The sequence below is a fragment of the Eumetopias jubatus genome, unplaced genomic scaffold (assembly GCF_037043125.1).
Source record: "Eumetopias jubatus isolate StellerSeaLion01/CBP00866 unplaced genomic scaffold, mEumJub1_p1.0 scaffold_3, whole genome shotgun sequence".
NCBI classification, from domain to species: Eukaryota; Metazoa; Chordata; class Mammalia; order Carnivora; family Otariidae; genus Eumetopias; species Eumetopias jubatus.
In genome coordinates, this window is record NW_028274809.1 from 88,024,056 (window position 1) to 88,047,782 (window position 23,727).

A 23,727-nucleotide genomic window follows, 5' to 3' on the forward strand; every position below is an offset into this window, starting at 1 on the left:
AACGTGGAGAAGAGTTTTATGCCTTGATTGAGTTGATTCCTTAGGGTGTAAAAATCTAAATGCTGTTCTATCTGAGTAAAACACAAGGAGCCTGATATCCTTACTCACATCAGAAACGATGAAGACCATTAAATAATCTTTTAAAAGTTGAGACTTGTTTAATTATATTACTCATAATATACATATTTGCTTTTGTCCTACCTTTACAATGTTCAGTGTCAGTTTCTTGAATGATCAAATGATGTTTATGAAATTTTCTGTTAGCCAGTCTTTCTCTGGATTCCATTCATCGGTTAAGAAAACCAAATTATTTTGTAACATTTCACCAAATGCTTCTAAAGAACTTTACTCTGCAAGAATTCCATGTCCATTGTAGGTATTCAGAAATTTTTATTGAATAACCACTAGATTCTAAATACTAGAGATACAGCAGCAGAAGTAGAAAATAACAAATCAGAAAAACAATATATATATACAATGTTTGGTCATGATAAGGGAAAAATGAAGCAGGGAAGGTTTATAGGGAGTTTGTATATAGAGTTTGTAGGAGCTTGCAATTTTTACAAAGTAAAGTGGTAAGAGAAGTTTTCACCAGAAAGGTAACATTCAAATAATACCATAAAGGAAGTGAGCAAGTCAGGCCTTCTGATGTATATGGGGGTGATTAGGAACAAGGAAGAGCTTCTGAGATGGAAGCTTATTTGGCTTGTCATTCAAGGAGCAGTAAGAAGGGTGGTGTGTCTGGAGGGAAATGGCAAGGGTGAGAGTAGTAAGGAAATAAAGTAAATGAGGTCACACAGGTAACAAATTAGATCATGGAGGGCTTTATAGGGCATTATGAAGGCTTTGACTTTTACTCTGATTGGAATGGGAGCTTTTTGAGGAATTGGGCAGAAGACTGACTTAATTGACATTAACATTTTAAAGGTATAACTGGCTATCGAGTTGAGATAGACTAAAGAGGAGGAGGGCATTGATGAAAGCAGAGAAACCAGTTAGAAGACTCTTGGAATGATCTAGTTGAGAGATGATGGCAGCTTGGAGCAGGGTGGTAGTTAGTAATAGTCACTGAGGAATGGTGGGATTCCTCATATGTTTGGCATCAGAATCAAAGATATTTATTGATACTTCGGATGTAAGGCAGAAAAAAAGAGGAATTGAAGATTTTCAAATTTTTATTTCCTAATTAGCACAGAAGCTACTCTGATTATGACTGTATCACTGAACTCTTTCAATACTAATTTTACTTGAAATTTTACTGTTATCTTTAAATCTTAGCAAGCATTGAAATTTTGGTCAATTACTACATATTCATTAAAATCTCACTAATCCTAACATAAGCAAAAATGAATTGTTATAAAAGTAATATCAAGCAGATTTCTTTTATTTCTATAATCTTATTTTCCTGACTATAAAGAAGGAACATGGAAAGAAGTAGCTCAGTAATTATAATCTAGTCACCAAGGGAATTTGGGTCAGTCAAGGAGCCAGTGTGGTTGAAATCACAGGTGCTGCTTGTATGGGCCTATGAGCTTTGCATGTTTCACTCCAGAGAAATCCATTTCTGGCTTCATATATCCACCTCAAAAAGGCATGCCCTTGCTCACAAGGGAAGCCTATAAGTCTGTATGGAGAGGTCAGTCTAGATCCATCCACATTGCTAAAGAAACAAAACAAAGCCAAAAAACAACTAACAGAACTTACTTAATTTACCAACAATGAAAGTAAATAGCATTGTCTTCACATTTACACAACACATTACAACTAAGAAAATAGAGAATACAAGTGCTCAGTGGTCTATGTTTTCCCTAGAGAAGTGAACTGAAATATATAGTGAAGCATATATAGGAATTATTAATAAATACTTTTGCAAGCATTTTTTTTGTTTTAAAGATGCATTAAAATATAAGAATAAGTTTTAATAAGTGATATAAAATTGTGAAAAAAAATTGCCTCTGATTGAACTCACTTCTTTCTTTCTCTTTTATTCCAGAACCTACAGATAGGTTGCCTATGCTGTTAATTGCAAATTCTGAAACAATCGAGGTTTTCTATCTCAATGGAAGTAAAATGGCAACCTTGAGCTCAGTCAATGGGAATGAAATTCATACTCTGGATTTTATTTATAATGAAGACATGATTTGTTGGATTGAATCAAGAGAATCTTCAAATCAGCTCAAATGTATCCAGATAACAAAAACAGGAAGTTTAACAGATGAGTGGACAATCAATATTCTTCAATCCTTCCACAGTGAGTATTTCAATTCATATTATATATCATCCTTTAAAGATCTCATTTACAGATCAGTAAACAGGATTCTTAGATTTTTCTAGCATAGTATTTGGCTATTGGAAACCTATATATGCAAATATGAATATACTTAAATAAATGTATTCACTACCTGTTTTGAATATACACACACATACACATATAGTTTCATTGTTTATGTAAGTAGTAAGTTACAGTTAATTTTAATTCTTTATTTAATGCTTATTACAGTGTCATCTAAATGAGAATTGTAATTTGCCACTGAGTGATAGTTCACAATGTGATAGTGAAGGTGAGATTTTTAAAAAGCAAGAAACGGTTGATAATTATAAGCTCATCAACTGTAGTGTTTGTTAAAATGCCTTAAAACTATTAGATTTATGATAATTGGTAACAACTACCTCTGTTTGTTGACTTTTTTCTTAGCAAATCAGAGTTTTCCAAAAAAAGAGCGTCTTCCAAAAGAGTGATTTGTGATTTTGATTTACTTTGATTTCTCAAGCCAGAAATTCACAAACTAGCAACTGTACTTCCTTCATATTACTGTAAATTGAAATCACATTGTTACACAAACAAAAAAGTCCCTTCTTTTGTACTGGTGCTTGCTCGCTCTCGCTCTCTCTCTCTCCTGAACTCCACCCTTCCAAAATAGGAGTATAAATTTTATCTGTGCTTGCCTGGGGAAACTGTATGCATGAGAAATTCAATATATGTCCATTTATTTTATGATTTACAGAAAAAATTATTCTTGAAAACACTGCTAACAAAAATTGGTAGAAAAGTAAAAAAAAAATGTGCAGTCAGGCTAGAAGGAAAAAAAAAAGACAGTGCTTTGAAAGAATAAATGTAGTTTTCAGATGTAGAATGTTTGGTGATTTGGATTCAATAATTATATTTTATTAATATTTTTGACATACAGTTAAAGGAATTGGTTATTAATCTTTATTAAACATAAGAAAATAATACCATGTAATATGTAATAAGTATGATTATATTAAATGAATCAGTTGCAAAAATTATAAAAAATGGAATATAAAGGTATGATTGTATATAGTTAAATGAACATAAATAAATGTTTAACAAATCGAATCCAATGCTTTGAAAATCCTCTTAACATAAATAAAACAATTGCTAAAGCCATTTATTGCAACACTGGATGAAAATGCCTAGCAAAAGCAGTAAACACTGGCTATTTTCAATGATTCTATGGAAAATGATAATTCCTAATAAATAGTAAATAACAAGGGCTACCTACACAAGGAGTACTGCTGTGTGACTTGAGTATTTCAGCCATTGGCTGAGCCAGCTGTTGGGAACTGTTCAAAAAAAGGCCCCAGTCTCTGCCATGTTAGTGATTACCTTAACTAATCCAAATGCATTTGTCCTTCCCAAATGGAATGAATACTGGCAGTCAAACAGTGAGGATATTCACTAAGTTGCCAGGTAAAATTATTTTCCAGGTTTACTTAAGCAACTTTTCTACATGTGACATGCTCTATTAGTAGTAGCAATTTCTTCTGTAATATGTATTTTTAAAACAACTTTTATTTTTTTAAATTTTTTTAGTACATCTAGGGATGGTCAAGCAATTGTACATTAGAACATCTATAGAATATAATTTGTAACTTAGATTACATTTGAGTTATATGACAATTCTTGGCAAATCTAGAAAACAAAAGAGATTTTTGTTAAGCAATTCACTGAAATCCTGAATAGAACATTCATTTTGGAATTATAAATAATAAATACAATGGAAATCTTCTAATTAGGATAAATGTTTTTTGACGAAGTCAGATAAAGTCAGATTTAAGGGCACCTGGGTGGCTCAGATGGTTAAGCGTCTGCCTTCAGCTCAGGTCATGATCCCGGAGTCCTGGGATCGGGTCCCGCATCGGGCTCCCTGCTCCTTGGGAGCCTGCTTCTCCCTCTGCGTCTCTCTCTTTCTCTCTGTCTCTCATGAATAAATAAATAAAATCTTTAAAAAAATAAATAAATAAATAAAGTCAGATTTAAGCTACGCAATTTCAGTCACTGTAGAAAAAAGTGATTAAATGTGTGGAAGTAATTTAATGATGGGAGTAGAGGAGAGGTGTGAGCAAGGCTGGGCTCCTCTATCGTTGCTTGTAAACCATGCATTTTATCAACATGTCAGCGAATAGCTGCCATTGGATATGGTGGGCTCTTCATTCATTGTGACAATTTTTGAGCTGATAATGAAGTTTGAATATTCTTTGCATATATAATTACATAAAATATCTGCTGTACCATATAAACAAAAATAATGAACCGATGGGAGTATGCCTGAATACCTGTCACTATCTACTCTTCCATAAATGTTTTTTTCTGAATTTGCCTGAGGAAAGCATTCTTTTTTGAAAAAAAAAAATTAAAATTTTTTTTTTTCAAAAAATGAGAAGGAAAGCAATCGTTACAGGTCAAACTTACTTGCATTTAAAATTTGCATAATGGTTTATTTAAACAGTTTTAGTGAAATATTAAAATCTGTATTTTCTATCTCATTTCACTGGATACACATCATATTTCTGTATGTCCTTTCTGTTTTGTTGTAGAAAAAAATTTCAGCTACAGACCGCAGATATATTAGACAATCCTGAGTGGCTAGAACAAAGGCAGACGTGGGACAGCTAAATCTTATGTTCTTTCTTCTACATTAGAAAGGCAAATACCGGTGCTTTCAAAGAACCTCCCACATCTTCCACAAATAATATCTATGACGTGTGTGTGTGTGTGTGTGTGTGTAGCTAGTTAAAACCACATATTCCTGCTGGGATCTGGAATTTTAGCAAAGTGATCAGGCCACCCATTGAGTTCTTAAAAAAAAAAAAAAAAGAGAGAGACAGTTAAAATTAGCAAAGATGTTGATCTGAGGACACATTTCCAGAGAACTTTCAGAATTCCCTTTTTGATACCATATGCTTAATGTTGTAGGCAGTGATATTAAATTATGTCTTAATTTTTACATTAACATTAGGTGAATTTATACTTTGAAGTAAGTAAACCATTCTGATTTACAATCAGGACGCAGTCATAAAAGACTGTCCTGAACGCCTGGTAAAAAGAAAAGAAGAATAAAAAACACCCTCAGCACTCTTTTCCTCTATAAATTTGTAGTTATTGTTAGTTCAGTTGTCAGCCTGTAAAGAACTAAATTACTATTTACTGTCATTTGGCAACATGCTTGAAACTCACCAAAGCAGATATTAAACATGTGCTAAGCCTCAGTTGTTGTTTTTTTTCCTATGAATTTGGTCAAATATACCTTACACACTAGAAGTGTATTCCCCTACAAATTTTGCTTCATGTTATATAGAATTTTTAAATCATTATTCTCATAGTATTTTTTGTCTAGATTCACATGTCTGCTTGTTTCATTATGGATATTAATAATCAAAGTGGGACTCTCTTGATGATTCCATCATGATGCCATACATCAAGTAGAACAAAATTTTTGGCAGGTTTTCCTAATCTACCAATCTGAAACTTGAAAATTAAAATGCTCTTTTCATGATGAATAAATAAGTCATGTACTATATTTGAAATCCATGACATCTAATTACTGAGACCTGTTTCTGTCTTAATAAACTCTATTGTGATAGAAGGAAGAAGGAAGTGAGGGAAGGAGAGAAAAGAGAAGGAAAAAAAGAAGCTATTATTTTTATGGCAAGTAGCCCTAGTAAAATAATTTCTGACTTAGCGTTTATTTGATAATTTTTTTCTCTATGAATATATTATTTCTTTTTATTTTGCATTTCCTTAAAAAATTTATGTCAAGTAAAATAGGCATTTTTTTCCCTTCATATTCCTTGACCATTAGAAATTTTTAATGTTTTAGACACATTTACAGTAAGAACTTAGCATCAACTCTAAGGACAGTGAGAAGAAGGAGCATAATTAAGCAAAGTAATAAAACTAGCATGCAGCAGTTCAGTTTTTGATTAAGATTCTGGGTTTTTTAATTTTTAATTTTATTTTTTTCAGACTCTAACATCTTGTGACGTACATTTATTTTAACACTGGTTTATATTTCTATCGCCACAATATTTGGGGTAAAAGGAATGGTGAGTTGATATGGTCCTAGCTCTCATTAACTGGCTACCTGACCTTATGCAAATGGTTTTAAAATGAAAGAACTTACATAACGGCTAAGATCCTGCCCAGATTTAAACATACTTTCCCCTTCCATTACTTTGTGTTTTTCTTGTAATTTGAGATATTCCTTTGTGTGTGTGTGTGTGTGTGTGTGTGTGTGTGTGTGTGTGTGAGAGAGAGAGAGAGAGAGAGGAGGAATATTTGTTTCTTCCCCTTTTTTATCCCTTTCTTATTTTTCTTCCACCTAATCACTCATAATAGGTACACTTCAGTCTCTTTATAAAACAAGTTCCTAAAACCTGCTCCTTGGGACATCAGTTCTGTAAGACATTTTTGGAAAAATGATTTTGTCGTCAAATGGATTTAGGAAATTTTGCATGCTATGGAACCTATTGGAGACTTAGCATACATAGCATGTTAAAGATTATTCAAAACCCTTCGGTAAAGTACCTGTTTTACTTTGTGTAGCCCAGGATTTCCTTTACTTGAGTACTGAACACTTGATTGATATTTTTGTGGGTGTGTCTGTGAGTGTGTTTCTTTGGATATTTGTTTCTAAGGAGGTGGTATGAGTGTGTATATATGCCTAATATGTATTAACATCCCAAATATCTAGGGTTTTATGTTATCCGCTTTGAGAAATATTGTTTTAAAGGTCTTAGGGAGAATCACTCAGATTGGATTCTCTCATCACTTTCTTATACATTTGCTGTCTTTGTAACTAAAGCTATACAAGCTACGTGTGCAAGAAGCTATAGAGACTTCCTATAATCACAGTTTTCTAGCTTTTTCCTCCTAATGGCCCAATTACTTTTAGTCTGCACACAAAGGATATAGGGTCCAAATACCACATACTCTGAGATTATGGTAACAACACCAGAGTCTGTTTCAGAATTGGAGCTGACAGGAATTAGATATGCAATAAAGGTTTGCACATATGTGAAATTCATTCCAGGAAAAGGCTTAGCCTAAAAGATCATTTGTGGTTGAGGATGATAGCAAAGAGTATATTTTAGTACTAACTTTATAATATAGACAGTGTCTGGTAACTTTTAAATTTTAACATTTTTTTTCCAGAGTTAGGAATAATATGGAGACAAAAACATTTTGATGATAGAGGAACAATGTCAGTCAGAGAAAGACAAATATCAAATGATTTCACTCATATGTGGAATTTAAGAAACTAAACAGATGAACACAGGGGAAGAGAGTGAGACAAACTCTAAAAGATTCTGAACTATAGGAAACAAACAGGGTTGCTGGAGGCGATGTGGGTGGGGGAATGGCGTAACTGGGTGATGGGTATTAAGGACAGCACTTGATGGAATGAGCACTGGGTGTTATATGAAACTGATGAATCACTAAATTACCGCTGAAACTAGTAATATACTATATGTTAATTAAATTGAATTTAAATAAAAAATAACAATGTCAAATAAAGAGATGATAATATAGATAGTGAAGGATTTTTAAAATGTTTATGAAATACAGGTCTAGATTAAAGAAAAACATATACTGTGTTCTAGTTTTCAAAAAGGTAGCATTCCATAGTGTAGTCCTGATAATTTTCTAAGTACCTCATAAAACTTAGAAGGCCTCAACTCCATTATATGGAATTGCCTTTGCTTTGATTTTGTGCTTAACAAATAACTTTCAGGTTTGGTCTCTCACCATAAATTCCTCTAGGGAAAAGTTTGTTAGGAGGGTGTCTGTTAGTAATTGTTTCACTGGAGCATCCTAACAGTAGTTGTAAATTGACAAATTGACATTCTGGTTGAACTCTTGGTCTCCTGGGAGTCTGGTAAACATGAAATAATTCTCTAAAGCCTACTAATCCTTTGGTGAACAACTCAAACAGCGTCCCTGAAATTGCAAATCTAATGATTAAATGTGGGCTTCAGATATTCTGTAAATCGTTATCATCTTAATGACAATATTTACTTGATAATGTTATGTTTTCTTAGCAACTTTTGTTATTTTAATGTGAGAATTAATCCATAGCATTTCAATCTCCCTGTTTAAGGTGATGCTAAAGAAGATGTATCTATCTCTCTATATTAAGTGTTATTATTCAGTTTAGTTTCACTCAAAAATAGGTGGTTATGCTATATTTCCAAAACTAAATGGTAAGGAAGCCCTATGTACTACTAGTCAACATTAAGACTAATTTTCCAAAAACTCCCATGTAATAAAACACATCCTAAAATTGTGCTAGAGAGTGTTTTTAATCCTGAAAATTCACAAAAAGGCAATAACTCTATAGCCAAAGAAGCTTCTATTTAATTTTTGTTGTTGTTGGGAGATGTTATTTTGCAACAACAGCAATAATAGCAACAAAAACCTTTACTGTTTCCCTTGTGGCTTGCTAAAACAGTTCAAATTATCTGAACTGGTAAGAACAATTTATTATCCATATGAAATACCTCACCTGGCCTTAAGACTTAGTTGGTTGTTTGTGTTGTTTAAAAATATATTGATGATTTGTTTGGACTTGTGAGAGGTAGATGAAATCAAAATTATTATAAAGTGTCTGACTTCTCCTTTATAGTAGACTCACCATGTCTGAAAGAAGACTTTTTTTTCTGAATAATTTTTGGTACATCAGTCCAGGTTCTGTGCAGGGAACAGATACCTCACTGTTTGAATCAGGAAGGGTTTTAATGCAGAATGCTCTCAAAATTGTTGGAAGACATAGAGGAGAGAATTTTAGACTGTGCCTTTGGAAAAGACATCCAGACAACACAGAACTTTAGAGGCTACCATGATTCTCTGTACCAGAACTATGCTGGAAGTAAAAACCCACTTCTCTTGCTACTGCTGCATTGGCAGCTGCCTTTGAAGCCCTGGTAATTGGAGACTGGACGTCCCCAGCTGCAATCTGGAAGCAGGAAGGCTTGTGATGCAGCCAAGGCCACTCCTGCTGCGTCCACACTGCTTCCTGTCACGGACCTGGAGGACAGACACTGAGCACTACTCCAAGCAAATGTCTTATTTACAACAATCGTGCTTCCCAGTCCAAAATATTAAAATGGGCAGGAAAATAACCTCCCACTTTTACTTCCAAATTCCCAAGTGCCTGTCAGTTAGCTTCCAAAAACTTAGCTTTGAGTTTGTGTGGCAAAGATAGTTTAAGGCTTTTCAATCTCTTCAAATGGACAGAAAACAGAATGAGATTGATAGAGCAAATCCATGGTACCCAGCATAGAGTTTTGGGGGTCTTTTACCTAGAAATAGTTAATATCAATTCTTTCTTAGTTGAAATTATTTTTTTTTTTTTTTGCTTTAGCATAGTTACTTGCAACTTCAGTAAAACCAGTATAGGAGCTGATTATTACAGTTTTGTTCTACTCCTTTGAGAATTACCATTTTTTTTTAATTCACATTATGTCAGTGTGTTTTCCACAGTTTCCTATCTTTCCTTGGAATCATCAATTTACTTCAAGAAAAGACTCCCACATTTTCTCCAAATTACCTCATTAGACCCAGTCTATTATTTGTCTCCTCTCAACTAATTTCAGGAACTGGTCAAGTATTTCATCTTCCTTCATGGACATCAAAACAAAACAAAACAAAACAAAGAGTTATGTCTGGCAGGAAGAAAGATGACATCATTGAATTCTACTGACATACACATGCAGGTTTTGAAAATAATCTTTTTATTGTTTGCTTTTGTTATCACAAAGAGAGATACTTAGTTGCCCCTGAAGTTCTGAACAGGAACAACACTTTTTTAAAAAGACATTCAAAAATGAAATAAAGCTTTCTTTTAAACTTTTCTCTGTATCAGATGCAAGTTTTACTCTCTCAGAGCTTTGAGGATTTAGTTTGTAAGAAGAGTATAACTGACTAAATTAGAATTATCAAGGGTATCTCCACAAAAATTTTGAACTTGGAGGGGTGCATTATGGTTGTGATTACTCACACAAAAGGCCACTGGGAATTACAGCAGGTACTTAGATAATTTATGCATAAAGATATTTGTTCCTAAACTACAGATAATTGAGACAAAATGCTTCTAATGTGTGAATTATGCAAATTATCATCTCAGTGTCCCATCCCATTCTGTGTTAGGCCTGAGCTTTTATTTTGGGACTCTCAATATTGTCCAACCTATTTCCATGGGATGAGTTTCACACAAAATTGCAAGGAGATTCAAGGTAATTATTTTGATAAACACAAGCTCAATTTTCCAACTTTTTCCCCTTGAATTATATCGGCTTATCTTGGACATATACAGTTCAGTTCCAGACCACCATAATAAAGTGAATATCACAATAAAACAAGTCAAATATTTTTGTTTGTTTCCCAGTGAATATAAAGGAAATTTTTATACTCTACTATAGTCTATTAAGTGTGCAGTAGCACCATGTCTAAAAAAACAATGTACATAACTTGCTTAAAATACACTTTATTGCTGGGGTGCCTGGGTGTAGTCAGTTAAGCCTTCAACTCTTGATTTCAGCTCAATCACAATCTTGGGGTCATCCAACCAAGCCCCACTTGGGGCTCTGCTCTCAATGCAGAATCTGCTTGAGATTCTCTCTCCCTCTCCTTTGACCCCTACTGCTCATGTTCTCTCTTTCTCTTTCTCTAACAATAAATAAATAAATAAATCTTTATTATAAATATATATATATATATATACACTTTATTGTCAAATATTGCTAACTAACACCTGAGCTTTCAGTGAGTCATAACTTTCGCTGACACAGGGTCTTGCTTCAATGCTGATGGTTGCTGGCTGATCAGGGTGGCAGTTGCTGAAGGCTGAGGTGGCTATGGCCATTTCTTAAAATGATATAGTGATGAAGTTTGCCACATCAATGGACTCTAGTTGTTTCTACCACATCTACAGTTACTTCCTCCGTTGATGTGTTGAAGCCTTTAAAGTCATCCATGAGAGTTGGAATCAACTTCTTCCAACATCTGTGAATGTTGATATTTTCACCTTTTCCCATGAATCAGAAATGTTTTAAATGGCATTCAGATTAATAAATCCCTTCCAGAAGGTTTTCAACTCATAGGCATTCCTTATTTTATTGTGCTTTGCATTATTGCACTTTGAATACATTTCATTTTTTACAAACCGAAGGTTAGTGGCAAGTTTCTAGATGTCAGTTTTCTAACTGCATTTTCTCACTTCATGTCTCTGTCTCACATTTTGGTAATTCTTCCAGTATTTCATGGTTTCTTATTATTATATTTGTTATGGAGATCTGTAATCAGTGATATTTGATGGGCTCTTGTCCTAGTTTTGGGGGCATCATGAATCACACCCATATAAGACAGTGAACTTATTGGTAAGTATGTAAATGTTCTGACTGCTCCACCAGCTGACCACTCCCCCATCTCTCTCTCTCTCTCTCTCTCTCTCTCTCTCCCCTCAGACCCCCTTATTCCCTGAGACATAGCAGTATTGAAATTAGTCTAATAAATAACCCTGCAATGGCTTCTAAGTGTTCAAGTGAAAGGAAAATGTCACATGTCTCTCACTTTAAATCAAAAGGTAGAAATGATTAATCTTAGGGCATGTCAAAGGCCAAGACTGGCTGGAAGCTAGGATTCTTGCACCGGTTAGCCAAGTTGTAAATGCAAAGGAAAAGTTCTTGGCAGAAACGAAAAATGCTACTCCAGTGAGCACATGAGTGATAAGAAAGTGAAACAACTTTATTGCTGATATAGAGAAAGTTTTAGTTGTCTGGATAAAAGATCAAATGTTCTACAACATTCCGTTAAACTAAAACCAAAGCCAGAACAAGAACCTAACTCTCTTTAATACTATGAAGACTGAGATGTGAGGAAGCTGCAAGGTGCAGGATAAAGGAACAAGTGCTGATAGAAGCTATAGCAAGTTATCCAGAGATTTAGCTAATATCATTAATGGAGGTAGCTACACTAAACAGATATTCAGTGTAACCAAACAGCCTTCTGTTGGAAGAAGATGCCATTTAGGACTTTCATAGGTACAGAGGAGAAGCCAATGCCTGGCTTCAAAGCTTCAAGAGATAGCCTGACTTCATGTTGGACTAATGCAGCTGGTGACTTTCAGTTAAATCCAATACTCATTTACCATTCCGAAAATCCTGGGACCCTTAGAATTACGGTACACTTCTCTACCTGTGTTCTGTAAATGGAACAGTGAAGCCTGGATGACAGTACCCATCTGTTTACAACAGGGCTTACTGAATATTTTAGGAACACTGTAGAGACCTATTGCAAAAACAAACAAAAAAAACAAAACATCAACAACAAAAAAAAACAAGAATTCTTTCATCATATTACTGCTCACTGACAATGCACCTGGTTACCCAAGAGCTCCGCTAGGGGTGTACAACAAGATTAATGTTGTTTTCATGCCTACTAACACAGCATCCATTCTGCAGCCCATGGATCAAGGAGTAATTTTGATTTTCAAGTCTTACTATTTAAGAAATAATATTTCTTTTTTTAAAGATTTTATTTATTTGACAGAGAGAAGGCACAAGCAGGGGAAACATCAGGCAGAAAGAGAGGGAGAAACAGGCTCCCTGCTGAGCAGGGAGCCCGACATGGGGCTCGATCTCAGGACCTTAGGATCATGACTTGAGCTGAAAGCAGACATTTAATTGACAGAGCCACCAAGGCACCCCAAGAAATATATTTCTTAAGGCTATAGTTGCCATAGACAGTGCCTCCTTTGATGGATATGAGCAAAGCAATTGAAACCCTTCTGGGAAGGATTTACCATTTTGGTTGCCATTAAGAAGTAGAGCCTGAAGATGTGACTGAATTTCCCCATTATTATGATAAAACTTGAATGGGTGAAGAGTTGCAAAGAAAGTGGTTTCTTGAGGTGGAACCATGGTGAAGATGCTGCAAAGATTGGTGAAATGTCAACAAAGTAGCTAGAATATTACATAAACTTAGGGGATAAGGCAGTAGCAGGGTTTGAAAGGATTGACTCCAATTTTCAAAGAAGTTCTACTGTGCACAAAATGCTATCAAATAGCATTGCATGCTACAGAGAGGCTGTTGGTAAAAGGAAGAGTCCATCGATGTGGCAAACTTCATCATTATCTTATTTTAAGAAATGGCCACAGCCACCTCAGCCTTCACAACTGCCACTCTGATCATCTAGCAACCATCAGCATTGAAGCAAGACCTTCTGTCAGCAAAAGTTATGACCCCTGAAAGCTCAGGTGTTGGTTAATATTATTTGGCAATAAAGCACATTTTAATTAAGGTATATACATTGTTTTTTTTAGACAGAATGCCATTGCACACTTAATAAACCACATTAGAGTGTAAAAAATAACATTTATATGCACTGGAAAACAAAAAAATATATATATTTGACATGTTTTTTGCAATACTCGCTTTATTGTGGTGGTCTGGAACTGAACTCATGATATATCCAAGGTATGTCTATAGCTCATATTGAATGAAGCATCAGATTTATTTCTAGTCATCATTATATAAAGTTTAAAAGTATTGAAAGATTATTATAGCCAGATATTCAACAAATACATAATTTTCTTAGGGTTTCTGCTAGAACTTTAAAAAAAAACATTACTTTTAAACTAATAATATTGATATTAGATTCAAGTAGTATCAGCATATGAGAACCAAAGTTTTAAAAATAGGTGTTTTCTTATCCAAAATTAGATCTAAGATGGGCATTGAGTTTTAGGGGATGCATATGCCTTATATATGCCTTATTTATTTATTTTAAATTATTTTGAAAAACAAATAAAATATCAGAATTTTTTGTTAGCAATTATTTTATTTGTTTATAGATTACAGTATGTATTGAGTATTTCATGGTTCTGAATGCTAGGAACTGAATGTTTGTGTACCCTCAAAATTCATAATGTTGAAGCCCTAATCTCCAACGTGGTGGTATCTGGATGTAGGCTCTTTGAGAGGTAATTAGGTTCAGGTGAAGTCATAAGATTAGGTTCCCCCAAGATGGGATTAATACCATTATAGAAGAGGAGATGACCAGAGATCTCTCTCTCTTTCATATGAAAATGCAGAAAGAAGATGGTGTCTGAAACTGAAAGAGAGCTCTCTCTAAATACAAAAATCAGCTGGCACCCTGAAATTGGACTTCCCACAATCGAGAACTGTGGGAAATAAATCTGTGCTAAGATAACCAGACCAAGGCATTTTGTTATAGGCACTCAAAGTGACTAAAACCTTCTCTTTTCTTCATTCTAAAAATAGAAGTACATTTATTTCTTCGTGTATCCCTTTGGAGTGTCATGGGACAAATCCCCAGAAAAAGATAGAAAGACAGACAAACAAAAAAACACTCTTCTTCTATGTATACAGTTCTTAAGCTAACATTAGAATCAGATGTCTGAGGTGGAGGACTGTAAATTTGTCACTGTGGTGATCGACTAAATCTGGATTTCTCCTGTGTTATTCTTTAATTCAGAGATGCTCTAAAACCTTCAAGATGCATCACTGTAGATCCTAGAAATAATCTCCATCCACGTCAAATAAATTAAACTGATCATTTGTGATTGTTTTTGACTCTTGGGCTTAACTTTTAAATTTTTTAAAATAAAATAAATAAATAGAAACAGTCCAAAGGTATTTATTGTTTTTTTATTATGTATGTGTCTCCAAAGAACTCATGCCATTTCATTACCATCATGTAATTAATCTTAACAGTAGAATAAGTTTAATCTAAAATGTTTGCTAGTAGTGAACATGACTGAGGAAACATCTTACAAATATTTGGTCTTTGGGTTTCTCACTCGGAATTTTTTTTTTTTTTTACCAGGCCCAATGCAACTGATAGCATTGGTCCAACTAAACCTCTATTTACAGAATCAGTCCACTAGAAATACATCAGTACATTTTCTTCTCTTATTGTACATTGGAACTAATAATGCAGGAAAACGTACCATTTTTTATTTGTTTTGTTTCAGATTCTGAGTCTGTCACTTGGGTAGATTAAGAAATATGACAATAATAATATTATAATGTTATATAAGATAAAATATGATAATTGCATTATATATCATATAAATACATAGTAATAATCATCATTTAATCAAAAGTTTGTGTTTTTAGGGGCATCTGGGTGACTCGGTCAGTTAAGCATCCGTCTTCGATTCAGAACAATGATCCCAGGGTCCTGAGATCGGGCCTGCACTGGGCTCCCTGCTCAGCAGAGAGCCTGCTTCTCCTTCTCCTCCCTGCTCCTGCTCTTTCTCACAGTCTCTGTCTCTCTCCCTCCAATAAATCAATAAAATCTAAAAAAAAAAAAAAGTTTGTGTTTTTAGGGATATGCGTCAAAAAGGTAATCTAAAGTAATCTAATATGTACAACCAGAAGAAGTCAAGGTAACCAGTAATCTCAGAGACAAACTATGGCCAAGGTGCCAATAAATTCTTAATCAAAGCTGTGAAGCTCTGAGAGTCATAAAATGATTCTTGGGACACATAGACAACAAAGAAGGACTGTAGAAAATTGGAAGCAGTAAGGCTGTAGAAGTTAAGATGTGGCAGTTTTAATGCAAAAGTGGATGTGATGGCATTTCATCCCCAGTACAACATTTTGTCAGGACAGTGTTCTGATCTTTGCTTTATTATCCCTTCTTATTCACTTAGGCTCGCCAGTTGTCATTATTCTTCCAACTGTTATATGGCACTATCATCCCTCAACTATTCCTGCAAATTGCTCTCTGTCCAATTATGCTTTCATAATAGTACTCGTCCACATTAAATAATGCAAATCTTTCTTATATACATCTTTCCTGGGTAAAGAATAGTGACTTGCCAAATTTGAGCTCACAGGTAAAATCAAGGAAAATATTGCAGCTGATTAAAGAACAAAGGAGCTGTGACATAAGATGACCCCCAAACTGATTGAGTTAGAGGTGAGGGCACAGATTTTAGGCAGGAGGTTCTTGAGCAAAGACTAGCATGAATAGAACAGCAGTATTGCTTTGGAAACATTTACTGGGAACTTACCTGGGCTGAACACAATTCTAGGTTTGGGGAATATAGCAGTGAATAAGATATACAGAATCTGGTGGCATGGGGCTTACATTCTAATGTGAGGAGATAGTGAAGTACTAAATAACTAGTTAATTTCTATCAGTGATGAATGTTACAAAGAAAATGAAGATAGGGCAATGGTATTGACTGGTGGGGATGAGTCACTGTGTGTGGAGGGGGAGTGAGGTGGTATTTTTAATATCCGCTTGTCAAGAGAGGCTTTTCTGAGAAACTGACATTTGAGCAGACACCTGAATGAAGCGAGAGCCCAAACCATGCACATTCAGATAATCTTCTCTTGAAGATCAAGTACAAATGTCCTAAGGTAAAAGATTTCTTTGCAGATTCAAGAAAAAGTAAGGAGGCCAGTGTGATTGGACCAGAGTGAGCAAGGCAGATATGAGGTGGAAGGGAGTTTAAAAACCTAAGTGAGGTTAAAGACTGGATTTTATGCAACTGTGGCAAGAAGTCATTGGAGATTCTAAGGAGAGGAGTGATATTTTGGAAAGTAAAAATATAGACTTAGATTATTTGTTCCATTTCTTTGAAAAATGTTGATGGTATTTTGACAGGGATTGCCTTAAATGTGTAGATTGCTCTAGATTTGTATGGAACTAGAAAAGACCCTGAATAGCCAGAAGAATGTTGAAAAAGAAAAGCAAAGCTGGCGGCATCACAATTCCGGACTTCAAGTTCTATTACAAAGCTGTCATCATCAAGACAGTACGGTACTGGCACAAAAACAGACACATAGATCAATGGAACAGAATAGAGAGCCCAGAAATGGACCCTCAACTCTATGGTCAACTAATCTTCCACAAAGCAGGAAAGAATGTCCAGTTGAAAAAAGTCTCTTCAACAAATGGTGTTGGGAAACTTGGACAGCCACATGCAGAAGAATGAAACTGGACCATTTCCTTACATCACACACAAAAATAGACTCAAAATGGTTGAAAGACCTAAATGTGAGACAGGAGTCCATCAAAATCCTAGAGGAGAACACAGGCAGCAACCTCTTCGACCTCAGCCACAGCAACTTCTTCCTAGAAACATCACCAAAGGCAAGGGATGCAAGGGCAAAAATGAACTCTCGGGATAAAAAGCTTTTGCACAGCAAAAGAAACAGTCCACAAAACCAAAAGACAACCGACAGAATGGGAGAAAATATTTGCAAATGACATATCAGATAAAGGTCTAGTATCCAAAATCTATAAAGAACTTATCAAACTCAAAGTCCAAAGAACAAATGATCCAGTCAAGAAACGGGCAGAAGAGGGCGCCTGGGTGGCTCAGTCAGTTGAGTGACTGCCATCGTCTCAGATCGTGATCCTGGAGTCCCGGGATCAAGTCCCACATCAGGCTGAGTGCTCAGCAGGGAGTCTGCTTCTCCCTCTGACCCTTCCCCCTCTCACGTGCTCTCTCTCTCTCTCTCATTCTCGCTCTCTCAAATAAATAAAATCTTAAAAAAAAAAAAAAAAGAAATGGGCAGAAGACATTTCTCCAAAGAAGACATCCAAATGGCCAACAGACACATGAAAAAGTGCTCAACATCGCTCGGCATCAGGGAAATCCAAATCAAAACCTCAATGAGATGCCACCTCACACCAGTCAGAATGGCTAAAATTAACAAGTCATGAAATGACAGATGTTGGCAGGGATGCAGAGAAAGGGGAACCCTCCTACACTGTTGGTGGGAGTGCAAGCTGGTGCAGCCACTCTGGAAAACAGTATGGAGGTTCCTCAAAAATTTGAAAATAGAGCTACTCTATGACCCAGCAATTGCTCTAATGGGTATTTACCCCAAAGATACAAATGTAGGGATCCAAAGGGCTATGTGCACCCCAATGTTTATAGCATCAATGTTCACAATAGCCAAACCATGGAAAGAGCCAAGATGTCCATCAACAGATGAATGGATAAAGAAAGTGTGATATATATGTGTGTGTGTGTGTACACACACACACACACACACACACACACACACACACACACACAATGGAATATTATGCAGCCATCAGAAAAACCGAAATCTTGCCCAATCTTGCCCTTTGCAACAACATAGATGGAACTAGAGGGTATTATGCTAAGTGAAATAAGTCAATCAGAGAAAGACATGTATCATATGACCTCACTGATATGAGGAATTCTTAATCTCAGGAAATACACTGAGGGTTGCTGGAGTGGTGGGGGGTGGGAGGGATGGGGTGGCTGGGTGCTAGACATTGGGGAGGGTATGTGCTATGATGAGCGCTGTGAATTGTGTAAGACTATTGAATCACAGATCCATACCTCTGAAACAGATAATGCATTATATGTTTAAAAAAAAGAAGATAGTAGGAAGGGAAAAATGAAGGGGGTGGAATTGGAGGGGGACAAGAACCCTGAGAAACTATGGACTCCAAGAAACAAACTGAGGGTTCTAGAGGGGAGGTGGTGGGGAGATGGGTTAGCCTGGTGATGGGTATTAAAGAGGGCATGTGTTAAATGGAGCACTGGGTGTTATATGCAAACAAGGAATCATGGAACACTACATCAAAAACTAATGATGTAATGTAAGGTGATTAACATAACATAATAAAATTAAAAAAATATATAGACTTAAGATTTAGACTAAAACTTGTTGTTTATTAAAACCCTGAGGAAGAAACAACACAAATGTATGTTGGTGTCATCTCCTGGATGGTGTTCATGGTAAGATGTTACAAAGAGAAACACTCCATAAAGTTTTGATCTAAAATTGAGCTGAATTTCAGCAAACGTAGATATTTATAAAAATATCAGTGATATCATTTTGAAAGCATTAGCACAGGAGAGTAAATTCCAAGAATCTTTTCAGTTTGTTAAAACTTTTTTTATCACTGACAAACAACTCAGACTATAAAGAGAACTGTTTTCTTCTTCGGTGTCCTGATATCATCTGGGTTTTACAAAGATCCCTTGGTTGAAAGATCAGTGAAGAAGCTATTGCAGCAATCCAAAGGAGAGAAAACAGTGTCTTGACTAAGGAGAGTAATACTAGAGATGGAAAGAAATGTATCATTTCAGGTGAAGCTCTTAAGATGTGTGATAGATTTAGTCTGGGATGAGGTGAGGACCGATAAAACTAAAACAAAGGATGAATCATCTGAATTATGAGTCAAATAAGAATGCAAAATTTTGCCTAGTGGGAAAAACACTTGTGCAAACTGGTTTTGTTTTTTGTTTGCGTGTTTGTTTTGTTTTGTTCATTTTTACTGTAGAGAGAGAATAACACTTGCATCTTTTCGAAGTGTGTTCACCATAGGAAGTAAGATTGGTTTTTAATGTGGGTTAGAAGTTGTAATTGAGAAATAGTGGAAGAGTGAAAGCTAGGCAATCTTCTGTTCCTTCCTCACAAGAGAAAACATAACACTGAAGACTTATGCAACTACCTAATATTGGCCCACCATTTCATGTTAGAAGCACCTTCCTTGTCTTTTCTCATAAAGACATGCACAGAGTGTATGTAGAACTTTGTGACTATTCGTATAAAGAACAGGCCTTGATGATCATTTTGACTACATTTCATGTGTTTAAGAAACAGAGTTGGAGCCTAGGAAGAGGCAGTCTTTCATTAGTTAAAGGAAAAGGAGAAGGTTCTGTAATATGCCAGAGTCTATTCTTTATTAAGGATTACACACAAATTAAACTTCTATAATACCATTTTAATTATTATACCAAACAGGCAGAGGCTTTTTTTACTCAATTCAGTTTATTTAATGTCATAGAGGGATAAAGTGAGTACATGCTTCTTGATAAAGATTATGGTGACATATAAAAATAAATGTAATTACATCTTATCATCCAGTGAGCATTTTCAAATGTTCTGGCAAAGAAATATGATATAAAACTTAAATGTTAATTTACCACTTAAACCAAGAGACACATAAATCAAAGAAAACAGATAGTTTCTTTACAATCTTACCATTTTTTAAATTTTATTTTTACCTGCTCTTCTCTGTATTTACATTATAAGCAATATAACTCTCTTTAGTGAAGGCAACATCACAACTTGAGGGACAATCTTTGTGTGGAAATAAAAATGCTAAGTTAAAATATTCATAATATACAAAAAGAAAAGACATGGATAGAAGCAATCTGTGTTTGGAATGTTTCTGATTTTCTGTGATGTCTTCAAATTTTCTCTCATTCTTGGCTTCTTCATCTAAGCTAGACCAGAACTTACATGTATTCCTTATATATTTAATTTTGACAAAGGAAATATATATAGTATATACTGCATAGGCTCACCTTTGCTCTGATACTCTTTGAAGCCACCATCTCTTTCTTGGAATTTACAGAATCTTCCTAACTGGTCACCTGCTTTCAGACGTATCCCTTTCATCCACACAACAGCTAGAATGATCTTTTTAAAAAGCTAAACAGACATCTAAATTTCTGCTTGAAACTGTCCCCAGGGATTTTCCATTAAACACTGCAGATTGAACAAAAGTGTTTATTTTTTGGAAACCTCCTGTAAATGCTATAAAAGGAAATGTCTTTTATTTTACTAATCCAAAAAGAAAGAGGAGACAAAGCATGTGAGATAATTTTGGATAATAAAGAGCAGATGATTAAATGATAAATGAATTATGTTTAATGTTTCTCTGCTTTGCTGAGTGCAGATGGGATGCCGAGATGAAGAACCCCAGAGAGGCTCAAAAATTAGAGTCTGGTCACCTCTAAAGGTGGGGTTATAGGATAGGAGTAGTAATAAGTGGATTAGTTTAGAACGTGTTTTGAGAACAGCTCGGCTCCTAGATCCCCTACCCTAGTCTCCACAGTGAGGCAACCTCTTATCCCCTACATCAGCAGAAAATGAGATGTTTGATTTCTGACATACTTAAATGATAAATGTCTGGACTGATTAAAAAAAAAAAAAAAGCCCCAGGATTATGGCTATGGAACAAGCTATACAGATTGGAATAAGGGGATGTCAGACAACTGGAAGGATGTCAAAAGCAAAAAAAAAAAAAAAAGACATTAATAGATGAGTGTATTTTTTTGTTTTGTTTTGGCTTTTTTTTTTTTTTTCATTTAGGGAGAAGTTTTAGAGTTCTTTTGTAGGATTATGCAATAATAAATTATACCAAAGGAAAAAACAGCAAGAAAAAATGGAACTCTGAAAAAGCAAGTTATTCAGGGAAGGAAGTATGAAACTTTTCTTTGCTTTTCAACAAAAATTTATGTAGTCATAGTTATATAAACATTGAATATTAATATCACTAAAATTAAGATTGTGGGAGGATGAAGGGAGAGAAAGCATGAATGCATATCTGTATGTATGTGTGGAGGGGTATAAAATTAAATACTAATCTTGTGTAACAAAAAGCCTATAGATTATACAAATAACTTTAAAAACACTAAAATTATAGTAGAAACATGCTATATAGAATTATGTAAGTGAATACAGTTGAGATAGATAAAACAATTAGAAGAGTAGAGGTGAAGTAGGCACCACTACATTTTACTGTCAGCCCTGATGGGCTATTTGACTTTTTAAATCATGTACATTTACAGCAAGATAAAAATAAAAATTGCATTTAAAATAAAATTAACTCCTGGTTTTTCAATATGTTTGTGAAATCTACTCATCTACTGTAGTTTGTGTACACCTGCCAGTCTCTATTACCTCATCTATTGTCATTCATTCGTATTTTAGCTATGATATAGCTCCTCACATCCCTGCTCTCATTTTGAGAATACGTCAAATTCAGTCCTGCTTGGTAGGCTATGCCCTCAAATCTCCACATGGTCAACCATCTTATTTTGAACTTAGTTAAAATACTATCCTTTTAAGGGTACCCCCTCTGACCAGTCACTCCATAAGTCATTAATACTCTCTGACACTGCCCTTCTTGAGAGGGGACTGTGTAAGAGACCCATACCTTGATCATGCCCAAATATAGTTGTTTCAGCCCAGAAAAACACTGTAAAAATAAAGCAAAAATTTTCAAGAGAAATAAGAAAAGTTATCTTTAAATCTCCCAGCGTTCATTTATGAGCATTTATAGAGTATCCTCTGTTTTAGTATTAATCCACACTACAGGTAATTTAAAGGAACCAAACCAGTTGTCTATAGAGACAATTTAGTTCAGATCTGCTTCTATAAATGGTATCCAAGTGATAGGAAGCCAATAAAATCTATCTCTAAAAACTACAGTAGTTATCTACTGCTGCATAACAAATTACCCCCAAACTTAGTGGCTTAAAAAGAGCACCTATTATCTTATACTTTCTGTGTGTCAGAAATTCAGGAGTTGCTTAGCTAGGTGATTGGCATAAGGTTTCTCTTGAGGTTGTAATCAAGATGTTAGCCAGGACTGTTAACAGGCATCCAGTAATTTAACTGGGCTGGAAGATTTATTTCCAAGCTCATTCTTGTGACTATTGGCAGTAGGTATCCGTTCCCTGCAAAATGGGCCTCTGCACAAGGTTGCTTGAGTATCCTCATAGCATGGCTTTTGGCTTCCACCAGAGTGATCCAAAGAGAAAGAGGAAAAGGGAAGTCATAATGCCTCTTATGGCTTATCTTTTGAATCACACTCTGTCATTTTTACCACACTCTATTCAGTACAAAATGTCACAAAGAATATCTTGCACCCAAAGGGAAGAGAATTAAGCTTCATCTCCTGAAAGGAACAGTATCAAAACATTTGTGGGTATATTTTAAAATTATCAAACCCATTAAGTGTCTACCTTATCATTAATTATTTATGATTTTATCTAGTAACATGCCATTCCCTAGTAGTAAATATGACAAGAACACACAAAGACATAAACTAAAGGGTAACGTTTTAGTCCTTCTGCCTCTGGAAGGCAGCTAATATTCATGGAATACTTACCGCATGTCATTGTGTTGGATTCTTAATATTTGTTTTCTGATTTAATCTCCTCACCATTTTGTAAATTGGATATTATGTTCATTGAATATAAGAACAATGACTTTTATAGATATGAGTGACTTTCTCAAGAACATACTTTAAGTAGAGGGTTAGACTGAAATAAATTATATATACTGTTTGCTTTGGTGGAGTCACACTAGTGATTTGATCCAGTTTGGCTACAGACAAGTTTTGTTTGATACATATAATGCCTTACAATTTTTAAAAATTAGTTTGCCATATTTAAAAATTGGGAGACTTCAAATGAAATCCAAAAATCCATATTTTGGGCTTCTTTGTTATTTTATTTATTTTTATTGTCCCCGTTTTCTCTTTTTAACTGAAAGACATTAATATACAATTTAGTTTCAGATCTATGACATAGTACATATTTATATACATTACAAAATAGTCACATCCGCTTACCATCTGTCACCATGCAAAGTTGTTACAA

General features: G+C 35.0%; 1 protein-coding gene across 2 annotated transcripts in view; it reads left to right on the plus strand.

The window, feature by feature from the left end:
• Positions 1-23,727, plus strand: part of LRP1B (LDL receptor related protein 1B) — a 1,880,289-nt gene that overhangs the window by 883,998 nt on the left and 972,564 nt on the right. For both annotated transcript variants that reach the window (XM_088022156.1, XM_088022157.1), the window contains one exon: positions 1,994-2,251. In XM_088022156.1, the coding sequence (XP_087878282.1) occupies positions 1,994-2,251 (258 nt within the window). The remainder of the gene's footprint in view (positions 1-1,993; positions 2,252-23,727) is intronic.